Genomic DNA, 14,846 nt, shown 5'->3' on the forward strand with positions numbered 1-14,846 from the left:
CGTCTCACGCACTTTAATGCCCTTTGAATGTAACGTGTACGTTTCCTTGGAACTGGAATCATGGTGGAATGTCATGTGAAGTCCACTTCGCAGGGCACTTATGCTCGAATAAGACAACGCTTGAATGCTGCCTGAACAAGAGACCTCCTTACTGAATTATGTAAACAAAAACTTATTTTGGATGCGATTTATCGTTTGACAGCACTAATATTTATATATATAAAGAGAAATATGTATATTATATAAAAATATATAAAATACAGTACAAATGATATAAAATCAAATATAAAATAAAATCTATGCAATTTTTATTAGCAATATTATTATTATTACTTTATTAATATAATTAATAATATTGTTATTATAATTACTGATGTTCTATTTGACAGATGACAGGAGTGAACTGCACTGCTAAAAATCGAATAAATCACAACAAAAACTAGACAAAAAAAGCCTTAAAAATTTAATTCGTTGATATCATTCTTAACACTGTTACAATCCCGCAACTATAAGACACGGCACAGACAGTGACTCACATTACCTAACATGTCTCAAGCCAAGTACGTGCATACAAGCTAAGCCAGGGCTTAAGTAATGCGAGTGAGAGCGATCTCTCAGAACTCAAGTTACATGTTGCATATAAACACAACTCGCCAGGAAAGTTAGAGCGGACACACAAGTGGAATCTACTTCGGGCTGGACAAACGGCACCAGAAGAGTAAAGGTTTGTCATGCAGGATCTACACACCGCACAACAACAGGAAACAGCCTGAACGCTGCGTTGCATCCCAATCTCCCTTTTGGGGGGGGGAAGTTCTAATGGCCTATAAATAAACAACCAGGCCATGCATTAATGAACGCTGGGGGTCAAGGGTGGAAGGACGCATGGGAAGACCACCCACTGAATGGAGGATGGGGATGAGAGAAAGAGGAAATGAGAGCAGAGAGGAAGGGACTCACCTATGAGCAGGGTTTAGCGCTATCGCCCTGGGCTGGTCGAGATCTTGCCAGAAGAGCACCTTACGAGAGGTGCCGTCCAAGTTGGCCACTTCGATGCGGTTCGTCTCAGAGTCGGTCCAGTAGAGTTTGCGTCCGAGCCAGTCGCAGGCTAAGCCATCGGGAGAATCCAGACCTGATACCACCACCGTCTGCCCTCTGCCCAGTGTGGCCTCCTTCATAGCTGAAAAACAAGGCCTCCATTCAGTTCCACAACAGTATTATCAGTTTAGGCATTCCTCAAATGTTTCATTCTGCCTCCAGATAATGATACAACATTTTGGCTGTGCTACAGTAGGATTGCTGCACACAAAATTAATTAATATTAAAGTCCTACATGACTGAAAAATTGTGCCAAACGGCATCTTGTAACCAATCACATGCATAGTTTGAATATGTGGAAGCACTGTGGTTATTTGCCAATATTATTTATATTGTTTTTTTTTCATTTTATCTATCAGTCTTTCCATCAACATTCAATATTTAACTGCTGATTTTGGATATTTAATTTTTTTCCATTTTTAGATCTAGCGCTAACTTTGGGGGTTATCAGAGATCCCACCACTTTTATTATTATTTTTAATTATTATTAGACATGCACTGCTATTCAAAAGTCTGAAGTCAGTACAAAAACAAATAATAAATTAATACTTTTGTTTAGCAAGGATGGACTAAATAACCAAAAGTGACAGTGACAGACTTTTATAATAATGCTACAAAATATATACAATTTAAATAAATCCTGTTCTTTTAAATTTTCAATTCATAAAAAAAATCCTGACTACAGAATCACAAAAATATATAGTAATGGCTGCTGTAAAATTCAGCTTTGCCATCACAGGAATTTAACATTTTAAAATGTTTGAAATTGGAAAAGAGTGTGTAAAAAAAATTATTGTAATATCTTTTTTGTAATATTACGTCACAGTATTACTGTTTTTACTGTATTTTGATCAAATAAATGCAGCTTTGGTGAGCATAAGAGACTTTGGTAACACTTTAGTGTAGGGACCAATTCTTACTATTAACTAGTTGCTTATTAGCATGCCTATTATTAACATATTATCTGTTTATTAATACTTATAAAGCACATATTCTGCATGATCATATTCTACATTCCAATACCTAAACTTAACAACTACCTTACTAAGTATTAATTAGCAGCAAATTAGGAGTTTATTGAAGCAAAAGTTGTAGTTAATGGTTTGTTAATAGCGAGAATTGACCCTTAAAATAAAGTGTGGCCAAGACTTTTCTCATAAATATTTATTAGATTAAATATAATTATAAATATTATTAAATATTATTATATTATGTATATTTAAAATATTAGATAAACTATTCCTTTAAAAATTTTAAAAATACAAAAAAATTCTAGATTGCCATCTACAGTAATTTCCTTGCCAGTAATTCCAAACCACAAAAACACTGATCTTACAGATAGTAGAGAGGTTGTAGTGAGTCTGTTTGATGGCCTCTTCACTGACGTCCGTCCAGAATATCAGGCCCTCCGAGAAGAGAAAGTCCACTGCGGCCGCATCCTCAAGATCGCTGACAACTACGGCGGACTCCGTCCGGCCCGCCTCTGCATCCACCAGCCGGACGTCCCGCCGGTTGGCGAAGAGCAGCAAGGGAGAACCTGGAGGCAAAAGTCGGATATGACCAAAAATATGGACAAGATTTAATTTCACTTGGTTAAATCATCCTTAAAAAATGAGGAACAGACAATAACATTTTCGTTACAAATTATGACTCTGCATTTCTGCTACCAAGGAATCTGCCATTTCAAAAAATGTGCTTCGTAATCCACTCCGTCTGTCTGCAGCAACCCAGGCTCCCTGTCTCTAAATAATCAGCGTTTTTCATGAACTCATCGTTGTAGTTAATGGTTTGTTAATAGTGAGAACTGGACCTTAAAATAAAGTGTGGCCAAGACTTTTCTCATAAATATTTATTAGATTAAATATAATTATAAATATTATTAAATATTATTATATTATGTATATTTAAAATATTAGATAAACTATTCCTTTAAAAATTTTAAAAATACAAAAAAATTCTAGATTGCCATCTACAGTAATTTCCTTGCCAGTAATTCCAAACCACAAAAACACTGATCTTACAGATAGTAGAGAGGTTGTAGTGAGTCTGTTTGATGGCCTCTTCACTGACGTCCGTCCAGAATATCAGGCCCTCCGAGAAGAGAAAGTCCACTGCGGCCGCATCCTCAAGATCGCTGACAACTACGGCGGACTCCGTCCGGCCCGCCTCTGCATCCACCAGCCGGACGTCCCGCCGGTTGGCGAAGAGCAGCAAGGGAGAACCTGGAGGCAAAAGTCGGATATGACCAAAAATATGGACAAGATTTAATTTCACTTGGTTAAATCATCCTTAAAAAATGAGGAACAGACAATAACATTTTCGTTACAAATTATGACTCTGCATTTCTGCTACCAAGGAATCTGCCATTTCAAAAAATGTGCTTCGTAATCCACTCCGTCTGTCTGCAGCAACCCAGGCTCCCTGTCTCTAAATAATCAGCGTTTTTCATGAACTCATCGTGCTAAATGAGAGGCACATGGGACACTCTCTGGGGAATGAATAGCAGAGGAAACAACGGAAATGTCTGCCCTTCATTTTGGCACCAAGACATCTCCACGGGGAACGCCAGTTGGCACCTCGCACCCGTCCGCATGTGCCAGCAAGTGCCACTCACGTCGCAGTCAATAACTTCCAGGGGGTGAGAGGGGAGAGGACATATGATGTCATTAGATGCAGACACAATGACTGTGGTGAGAGTGCTGAGGGTTGGGACGTCCTGCTGTGGTTTACCAGCATGCCACTTTACTAAGAACCATGTTACCATGTTAGATAAGCAACTGCGGGTTTCTGTTATTCTGGGTGATGCTATTAATAATAACAACATGTAAAACTCCTCATAGGTAAATATTATCCATAAAAAGCTTAGTCTGTCATATTTGGTAAGCAAATTTTGAAGTCCTCTAAATGATCAACATGATCAAAACTGTGCTGAAAACCCTGTTGTACACAATCTACTACACGCTTTCTGTCATCTGATTGCGAGTTTATCATTTCTTACCTTCATTCTAAAACTATTCTAAAATTGCATATTTTGGTCAGTTTGGGCCTTGAGTAAAACTGGTGTTTTCCCTCCTCAATTATGAGAACCGTATTCTCCTAAATCACACTGTATGAGTCATAAAAGTCTGATGTATCAAAATAAAACTGATTTTATTTAAAAGAAAATGGCTAAAATCTCTTAGAAGTAGAAGTTAATGACATTTGAGCCATTCATTGCAAGTCTGCAGGATTTTTTCTCACCCATTTTATCAGATGTTATGTAAAAATTGTAAGTCTGATCATTTAGAAAAGTAAACAAACCACATGATTTCAGACATCATTCATGTCTGTAGCACAAACTTTGCAGGATGAGTTACGCGCCAAAGTTTAATACCTGTGATTAGAGGTTTGCTTAGAGGCCAGCCTAAAGTATGAGCAAAAGTAACAGCAATTCTTGTCTTATTTTGAGATTTCGACGGTCCTAAAGTAGCATTTTCCATCACGTGATCGGAGTTTTCTGCCCAGGCCGGTATCCACTAAGCAAGCAGTCTTACGAGACTAAACAGTGAACGATATGTGATTTGGTGTTATCTGAAAGCAAACACCGCAGCAATTTTTGGCTTGAGGGTTATTTTATCAGCAACCACCAGGAAGGAAAACCAGCATGTAAGTGTCCTGTAAAGCTCTTCTGTGGAAAAAAAACGGTGCTAGCAAACCACCACAGATCTCCTACATTTAAGAGTCATCACATTTAACTTTATGAATCACTGGCCAGCTGAGATAACATAACAAGGTCTTTTTTCAACTATAAATAAGTCATTCATAGATTGAAAGAGTGGCACCAAACATTACAAATGAAGATAATTTAAGAATTATTGTGACTGATAAAAAAAGTGGATTCAAAATAAATATAGTTTGTTTTACAGCCATACTATTACAATTATTAAGCTAATATTATCCAAAAAAGTTTACAAAAACAAACGAACAAAAAAGATAAGGCATCCTTAACCACTATTTTCTCCACATTATGTGAAAATGTAAAAAAAAATGTACAACACTAAAAACACATTAGGTCAGGGTGAATTATTAAATGTGTTCATTTATTTCAAATATATGAACATTTATTTAAAATGTACTTAAAAATTGTCAGACCTATTAAACTAGCTTAAAAGGTTGAACCTAAATAAATTTGATGTTAGAAAATCAAACTTTTTTGAGCTAAAAAAGGGCAAAAAAAAAAAGAGGAGATTTATGCCAGATGCTCTGTAGTAGTGCTGTGTTCAAAATATCGATACGACGATGTATCGTCACAGAGATTTGACGATATGAGTATCGATACAGCTGGCCCTGTATCGATATTGTGGCACGTGTGCAGCAGTGGACCACGCTTAATTTGTTTAAAATTTTACAACGTTTAAAATTGAGTAGAAAAGTGCGAGTTTTCTAAAAAAGAATGAATAGAGCATATATAGGCTACAACAAGGTTTAATCTGGCCGCAGAGGAACACAACTGGGTTGCCTGATATAAAGGGGAGACGTAATCCCCAAAACAGAGCTTCACACTTGCGCAATACGGAAATATCTGCTAAGTGTGCTACTTATGTTTGTGAACCTGGCAACCATGTGCACACGCGCTCTCTCCACTGTGGATAAATGTGCTTGCTTTCTGAAAACAGCGGTTAGCTTGCAGTTTAGCGATCTCCACTTCAATGTTCTATTCTCAGAAAAGTGTGATTTATTGTAGAGAGTGTGTTAATTTGTGCAATGATAACCTACCAGCAATGTAAATTATTTTTTAAATATATCAGAATGAGTACATTACAATATACACTTATTAGAACAAGTACATTATTATTTATGGGCTTAAAAACAAGATGCAAACAATCAGAATATTGTACCTGGTGGGGAGTGCACAATGTAAATATGAAACATATGCAATTACCTATATTGTACTGTGGTACAATTATGGAGGCCCTTCATAATGCAGAGGTCAACTGCCTGCTCTGCCAATAGTTAGAAATGGCACTATAGTAAGCAGTGTTTAATAAACAGCTGTTTTTCTAAATTCTGCTGAGGTGAAATTCAGTGCAGTCATGTATCGTGATACGTATCGTTATCGTGGCCTTTGTATCGTGACTTTGCTGGTGATACACAGCCCTACTCTGTAGCTAGTCACGTCATTTAAATATCAGTGGCTTCCTGCTAAGAACACACAGAGTTTTGGTCAAAATTTTACATACACTTTGCAGTACCTGCAAAATTTCACCAAAATAAGTGGAATCATACAAAATGCATGTTCTTTTTTATTTAGTACTGACCTAAATGAGATATTTCACTTAAAAGATGTTTACATACAGTCCACAAGAGAAATTCAAATAGTTGAATTTATAAAAATGACCCTGTTCAGAAGTTTACATACGCTTGATCCCTAATACTGTTTTTACCTGGATGATCCACAGTTTTTTGTTTTTTTTTATAGTTGTTCATGAGTTCTTCAGAAAATCCTTCAGGTCCAACAAATTCTTTGGTTTTGAACCCTTTCCAACAATGACTGTATGATTTTGAGATCCATCTTTCCACACTGAGGACAACTGAGGAACTCGTACGCAACTATTACAAAAAGTACTCACTGACGCTCCAGAAGGAAAAACCATGCATTAAGAGTCAGGGGTGTAAACTTTTGAACAGAATGGAGATGTGTACATTTTTCTTATTTTGCCTAAATATCTTTTTTTTTCTATTTAGTACTGCCCGTCAAAAGCTACAGAAGATACTTACATGAAGATACTTACACTTACATCCCAGGAGACAAAATAATTTCAATCTACCCTGATTTTCAAATTCAGAAAGTTAATGCATGGTTTTTCCTTCTGGATCATCAGTGAGTGTTTGAACCTTCTGTAATAGCTGCATACGAGTCCCTCAGTTATCCTCAGTGTGAAAAGATGGATCTCAAAATCATACAGTTATTATTGGAAAGGGTTAAAATACGCAGACGCTATAGTTTAACTGTTCAGGACAAGCAAGGGACTCATGAACAACTATCACAAAAAAAATCACTCAGGTAACAACACAGTATTAAGAATCAAGCGTATTTAAACTTTTGAACGGGGTCATTTTTTTCATTATTTTCTCTTGTGGACTGTATTTAAACGTCTTTTGTGTGAAATATCTTATTTAGGTCAGTACTAAATGCATTTTGTTCTCTCTTATTTCAGTAAAATAATTAACATTTTGCTGGTACTGCAAAGTGTATGTAAAATGTTGACCACAGTAATTTCCACATATAACACTCTGAGAAGTCAGATTTTATTGATACTTACCTCTATCCTGGGTCATTTAAAACTATTTAAGAACACCATTTCCAAGACAAATTACCAAATGCAAAACCAAACTTCTGAACTCCACTTTTCCTACAGTTATCGCAAACTAAATGCCCAGCTATGACCCCAAGAAGTGTCTTGCAATTATTTGGCAAGTTTAAACACAACTTTAGCATGATTTACAGTTGTATACACTTCATCCAAACACAGCACTCCGTCTACTAAACAGTGACAGAGGCGTGAAGTACACACGCTGCGTAAGCAACAGACCCCACACATCAAACAATTATCGGTCGTCAGCTTGTTTCTTCAATCATTTTGTACACCTCTTTCACTCCTTTCTTCCATTTTTCCAACTACAAAGACAGATGTACTCAAATCACTGTGAAAAGGAGATGCAGGTCTATTCTTTCTTCTTATCAGCTAGATTCTACAAGCCTATACATATTACACAGTTTGGTGGGACTATTGGCAATGTGCATGTCATTTAAGCGGCATAATTGCAGCATATGCTTCCATCTGCACAGAAAAGCCTTTGGAATGGTCCAGCAGAGCATGGGAGGACTCTGACACCTCCTTCCCCGGCGAGCACAGAGCAGTGGGGATTAAAAAGATAACCTCGTCCCAACAGCTGCACTGTTTTATGAGAGAGACAGACCTCTGCGGCCCAAATGTGCAAGAAAACACACCACCACCACCAGCATGATGCAGAAGAACCACAAACCATATAAAACCCATATAAAAAATAAACAAATATTTTCTGTGAAATTCAGTAATTAAGTTAATTTTGTAAAAGTAGTTATACCATTATAATCTTGCCTGCTGAAAACAAACAAACAATAGAACCTCTATAATCTTGCCCGCTGAAAAAAAAAAAACAATAGAACCCCTCTCAAAACACAATAAAAATGTAATGGATTTCAGGGTTATAATGGGAATTGTATTGGTTTTAATGTAAACTATAATGGTGTCTATTTGATGGATTCTATTGGTGGGATGTAATCTGGCAGATGGCAAACAATGGAACAACAGTAATTCATATTGGAATAATGCCCAAAACAAAAAGGAATTTTGTAATGGTTTAATGGAAACTATAAGAATTTTTGTGATGGTTTCTATTGTTTTTTTTCAGCAGGGTAATGATACCCATACTGTGCTGCACATTATTGACAATATTGAGCTGAAGCTTGACTTTGCAAATTTAAATATCTGTCAAAAAAATCGCAATTTGATATTTTCCCCCAAATCGCACAGCCCTAGTTAGTACAACCAAACACATTAGCTGATGGATAGCTAGGCTATAGTTCAAGAAAAGTAGATTCTCAGTCTTAGGGTTTTCTCTTTATCACTTTATGTTTGTTTGGAGATAAATAACATTCTTGATGTTCATTCTAGGTTTTTCAAATGTATTGTTCTGGGTCTTTTAAAAAAGATTAATAAGTTTCATGACATTCATTATAGACAAATCATATTAATCTCCAAAGAATGAATGGATGGATGGATAGAAGGGGTGGAACAGTTCAACTTACTCACGGTTCGTTGTGTGCACCGCGTCCGGTAGACAGGGTGTATTTAACTTTCTTATTTAGGATACTTTCTTGTTTAACTGTATTATTTCTTTAATATTTATTTTAGTGTTTTGCAGGCTGCGTGTTCACTGACGGAAGAGCTAAAATAAACACACATGTTTGTTAATAGATGATTGAGCCTCATTTATTATTATTTGTGTAACAGTTTGGTTCCAAAACGCTATAGATCCATTTTGATTAATTTGAGTAAAAATTTGTTTTCTGTTTCAAACTTTCACATAGCATCTTTAGGTTATAATAACATAAAAAATTAAAATCCAGATTTTGATTTTTAAAGATTTATTATAAAATGTTATTATTTTCCCCCAAAATGCAATTAATCCATGGCACTTTTTTTTCTTCAAAATGCAATAAATCTATTGAATCAATATAGAAGTTATTTTTCATATTGAAACTGTTGAAAATACACAACATAGTAAGTTGATATATGACATATGACAGCCTCTGAACTTGGTCAATACTAATCTTATATACAGGCACTGGACTAAAAATACATTCAATCAGTTATCGCTCCCAAAATGAATGCAGCAGGTCATCTTGTTAATGCTATGAATTAATTACAACAATAAAAGAACATTTCATCATGAACATACATGAACAACAAAATCACATTAAACCACAGAAATTCCAAAATGACATTTCCCTTACATTCAACTTCCAAAAGTGCATTCATCTTTGCCATGTTACATTCATTTAGTTGACTAGTGCTATACGCTGTATTAACAAAAACATTAATGGCATAAATAAAAACACTTACACTGACAAGCTACGCAATATCGCGTTCATAATCGAATGCGACTCATCTGCGATTATAGAGACTATATATATAGCCTATCAACACCGCACCACCGGCGGTAGTTGGTCCATTAAAAAAAAAAATCTGCCACCGTCACAGCCCTAATAGATAGATAGATAGATAGATAGAATTGTTTTGTTTACTTTTCTAGTTCTTTTTGCAAATTTCTGTGGTTTTACTGCATATAAATCTAATTAGAAGCCACTCAAAGGATCATGAAAGGAGTTTCTGCAAGTTCACAACTTCTGTGGACAAATCTTTCTTACAGAGCACATCTGAGCTCACCAAGAGAAAGAAAAGGGAAAACAGATGAACTCCAGCAACTTTGTAATGGTTTTAGAGGCAACGTGCCAGAGATCTAGAGGACAAAAGCAAAGCGAGCCTTGTTTCAATGGACATTTAAACACTGCGGCTTACTAGAGGAAACAGAATCAGTCAAAGTCCAGCAATTAATTTCAGCCACAGCGTGAAGATCGCTAATCTCCCTAAACAAAAGTCCCTAGGAGAATTCATTTCCAGTCTATACCCGAGCACACATATGACTTAGGAACTTCCGCTCTTCTCTGACTTTTGTAGTGCCAGGAGGGGGAGTTGAGAGCACCTGGGCCCACCGGGCTCCTCCTTTGCAGAGGAAGAGCACAAAGAAACAGCTGAAGGAGTCTGAGCTTGTCACCAGAATTAACCGTCTTCAGAAGGGAGGAGCACAAAGGAGGCTAGAGGTCTACGAACACATGAAGAGTCCTGGAAAGTGGGTAAAATAGCTTCAAATGAAAAGCTGCTCAGCTCATTCACTATCTGTTTTCTTCCTCTGTCCTCAATCTCCTTTTACCTGCCTGATCTGCCTGATTACGATCAAAACCGTTTGCACACTTCCTCCAACCCTTATCAACAAGAGACCATACAGTAAAGTGAGAGACTGTGTTAAAGAAAACACACAAGTATGCAAACATTTTTTTTTTAAACTGTGAACTCTGAGACACCTTTTTATTATCCTAATAAAATAATTCACACCTATCTATCTATCTATCTATCTATCTATTAGGTATAATTTGCCTATGAACTTTTAAAAGAATTTTAAACTGAATTAACAATTCAAAAGTCCTGCAAGTCCAGGATAAAAAAAATAGGGACTGGTTGTTACATTTCCTTCACTTTCTCCCCCCAAAATCCTTTCATTCAAATGCAAACTTGTTTAATTAGCTTAAGAAGTGATTGACATTGGCAGTAGGAGCTTGACAATTGCATCAAAAGTTTTGTGGGTTTGGTTATGCTAAAATTCAACAAGGCCTTTTGTTGTTCACGTGTGTTGAATTAGCATTACATGCAACAGATTTTACTCCATCACTTTCATCTCGGAATACACAAAAATTGAAAAAGGTTTAAAAACACCGGGTTACAACTTATTACATTTGTATAAATACTACTAGGAAAAACTCCAGAGACGAGGCTCTGACATTTGCAGTGATGCTTGCTGGCAGACATTTCCAACCTTACATAGAGACATGTCAACAAATGAACCACTCGCTACTGACGTGACCTGAATAAATACGTTTTTTTGGGTTTTTTTTCTCAAACATTTAAGAACACCAAGCCCAAATTCCAAAGAGAAATAACATGACAGTCTGTTCTCAAAATTGCAATATAATAGCTTGTAATAACTCAACAGCAGCTGCATACAAACAATGCAGGCCTGCAATAATTTAAGTACTCCATAATGCCAAAATCAGAACATTTCATCCAAGAAGAAGTATATTTTGTTCCCTCACTCTTAACAATAAAGGTTCTTCAATGGTTCTTTACAACAGCAAGTTCTTCACATTACAGCTTTTCAATTTGGTTTACTGTTCTCTAAAGCACCCATATATAAATGGTTTCCCACAGCACTAGAGAATTAAATTGTTTGTTGTGTAACTTATTAAAGGTTTTCCAATAGAATCAGGCTGTAAAACCTTTTTGGATCTAACAGGACTGGATTGAATTCATTTTGTTCTAACAATTTAATAACACTATATTATAACTTTTAATACGAGTTCAATCACCAACCATAAAAACGGCTCAACAGAACACGTTCATGAACATTCAAATGTAAATTAAGCATTTCTTACTATTCGAATACACATTAACTGATTGTCTTGGCATTATTTATGCAAAGACTTCTCGATTAGAAGACTAGTCTAATCATCTTAAGCAATATTTGCGCTATAAAGTTAGTTGTAATGGGCTAAAAGACTAGTCTAAAAGAAACTAATCATCTTAAGGATTATTTTTGCAATAAAGTTATAGTTGGAATGAGTTAGAAGACTAGTTTAATACAAAAATGGACCTTGTAGCTGTTGGTAAATGTTTGGAATAAAGTTCTGAATAGAAGATAAACAAATATGAGTTAAGGCACATAATATGACTCAATCCATCTGAATTAAACTATTCACACGGTTCTGCTTCCTTGCTCCAGAAATAACACCAAACCAGAGTTCAATCTCTCTCTAGGCGTGAATACAAACATCCCAGGAAACCAACAATGAGTACATGGTGCTAAAACTATACATATTTAAGCACAGGCCTGTTTAAATGGCAATTTCTCACCAGCAACTGTCACAGGAAAGTTTTCAGCGATGCTTCTCTATAACACTATGAATCAATATGGTATTAATCATTTGTGTCCAGGGTTTTTAAAAAAGATATTTCCATTTATACTTATTTTTGCTCATAAATAGTAGCTATATAAGTTGATACACTTCATACAAAATTAAAGTGTTTAGCCTTTCTTTTATAATTTTTATGCATTTAGCATTTATTACCTTATGATATTGCAAGACTATAATTTTAAGAATTCATTTATTACTCTGCAGGTCCATTTGAAATGAACTAGTTAATAGAGTGGAAAACTAGAAATGGTGACTAGTTAATGACAGACACAACATTCATACATCTACATTTTAACCTAAAAAAAACACAAACTACCCATATAGTACCCATTAGTAACTGTCTAACTTTCAAACTAATTACCTGTTAAGCACTAGCAATATTTGTTTAGGTTATGAATGTTAAGTGTTTCCAAGAAAATCTAGCTCTTTATACTGGGGGTCTCTGAGCTGGCTGAGATTCTTTATTTAAATAAACTTCAGCAGTGTTTTTGTTGAAAGTGCAACGTTAGTTTATCCGTCAACTTGTCTGTAACACTATTCGGATAAAGGTCAGGTAAAATAGCCGTCTTTCAAATAGTTTTAAAAGTCAATTGAATAATTTTGCACTCTTTTTCACGCTATTTGACATCCGACACCACCAAGGCCTCCATAACACACAACCAGAGCAGTTTACAAGTCTTGTGAGCTTAAAAACCCCGACCAAACGTGTCAAATACGATCCAAAAAGTTGATTTTTTAGGTTTAAAGCTTCAACTAAATTTCCAGAAGTGCACATCTCGGTTAACAAACCCACCGCAGACTACAGTTTCGTTCAAACCAGCTCAACTTTACGCAGACGTAACTCACTAAAATTTGCTCTCAACTACTACAGTTGCATTTCTAAATATGTAAACGATCAAAATACACGCTCGTGCGAAACAAAACAAAACGCCAAAGTTTCGCCAAACCGAGCGTGCGCAAGTTTGTTTCGCGCTCGTGCGTTTTACTTTGTATCACATTGTTCGCGGTGATAGGCTATAATGACTTCAACACCTCAGAGCCGTAGGAAAAACTCCACAAAAACTATTTTACTCACCGCGAATCACCGTCAGACTACAACAAATCAGCAGTTCCAGCAATAAAATCTCCATCGCAAGCGCTCCCTGCTTTAATTCCATAATCCCAGCTCCATTTCTTCGAGGTATTGGTGTTAGGAGAAAGTTTGTAGTCCGTAGGTCGATCAGTGGGGCTTTTTTTCTTCTAGCGATAGTAGAGGAGGCACGAGGAGGGGAATGACTGATCGACGTCATCAAGTGGGATTGTGCCTCTCCAGTCCAGTGGAATAGCAGAGCGAGCAGAAGAAGACGCACAGTGTAAACTGTTAGTCGATTTGAAAAAGTAAAATAGCTTAGGCTACTACTGTAAATGGATAAGTGCAAGGATAAATGTGCAGTCAGCCGGTCATTATCGCAAAATAAATTTAACTTTTTTTATTTTAACACTGCAGTCTGTGGATAAAATTAGGCTATAGCCTATATATATATATATATATATATATATATACAGTGTCGGGGGTAACGCATTACAAGTAACGCGAGTTACGTAATCAGATTACTTTTTTCAAGTAACTAGTAAAGTAACGCATTACTTTTTAATTTACAAGAGAATATGAATATTTTTTTTTTTAAATCAAGAGTAAATCTGTATTTTCTTTTTCTACTGGAGTTTTTAATGTTGCATTTCGTTCGTTATGTGTGTTACCATGATGGTGTTTTATGTTTATGTGTGTATACTCTTTCATTATGTTATTATTGGCTACAGTTGTTGGAGAGGCCAATCATGATGAACTTTTAGTCATCATGTGGGCAGCCAAAGCTGTTATCAGTACATTTTACAGTAACAAACAGATTTTAATCACTCAAGCAGGCTGGAATATTAACATTATAAGATTTATTGACATATATACAGTTAGGAGACGCCAAAAAATATAGTCAACCTACATCAACGCTGTCAAATAATGTTCGAAATGTCGAATTGCTTTTGTGTAACCGAGACATTAGGTTTGTGTCTATAAAGAAATTGGCTTTCAGAAATAAACCAACTCGGAAAGAAATGTTCACTGGAATAAAAAGTGTGACAACTTGGCCTGGTAATGTAAGCAGAGCAAACTGCCAATTCTGACATGTGCTGACTTTAAATCAGTGCATTTCACTTTTTATTATTTAGATTTAATAATGTACAATGCTTAATTGTGATGCTTTAGGACCATCTATGGGTTGTCAACAGGGAAGGGTCCTGATTAAGGGGGCCCACTATAGGTTCACTATGGTATAGCATACTCATCAACCCCAGTGGAAGGTGGAACTGACCCAGTGGAAATGACCGTTGTAAAAGTTTAATTTCTGTTTTTTTTGTTTTTTAAAATAAGGAGGGGGGG

General features: G+C 36.1%; 1 protein-coding gene across 1 annotated transcript in view; it reads right to left on the reverse strand.

Moving 5' to 3' along the window:
- Positions 1 to 13,671, reverse strand: part of LOC107654131 (low-density lipoprotein receptor-related protein 5-like) — an 85,679-nt gene extending 72,008 nt beyond the window's left edge. Inside the window, exons 1-3 of the mRNA XM_016441066.1 lie at positions 13,506 to 13,671; positions 3,120 to 3,320; positions 961 to 1,180 (exon numbers count right to left, since the gene is read on the reverse strand). Coding sequence (XP_016296552.1) covers positions 961 to 1,180; positions 3,120 to 3,320; positions 13,506 to 13,587 — 503 coding nt within the window. The 5' untranslated portion in view covers positions 13,588 to 13,671. The remainder of the gene's footprint in view (positions 1 to 960; positions 1,181 to 3,119; positions 3,321 to 13,505) is intronic.
- Positions 13,672 to 14,846: the final 1,175 nt, after the last annotated feature.

Source organism: Sinocyclocheilus anshuiensis, unplaced genomic scaffold, assembly GCF_001515605.1.
Source record: "Sinocyclocheilus anshuiensis isolate Anshui unplaced genomic scaffold, SAMN03320099.WGS_v1.1 scaffold115, whole genome shotgun sequence".
NCBI classification, from domain to species: Eukaryota; Metazoa; Chordata; class Actinopteri; order Cypriniformes; family Cyprinidae; genus Sinocyclocheilus; species Sinocyclocheilus anshuiensis.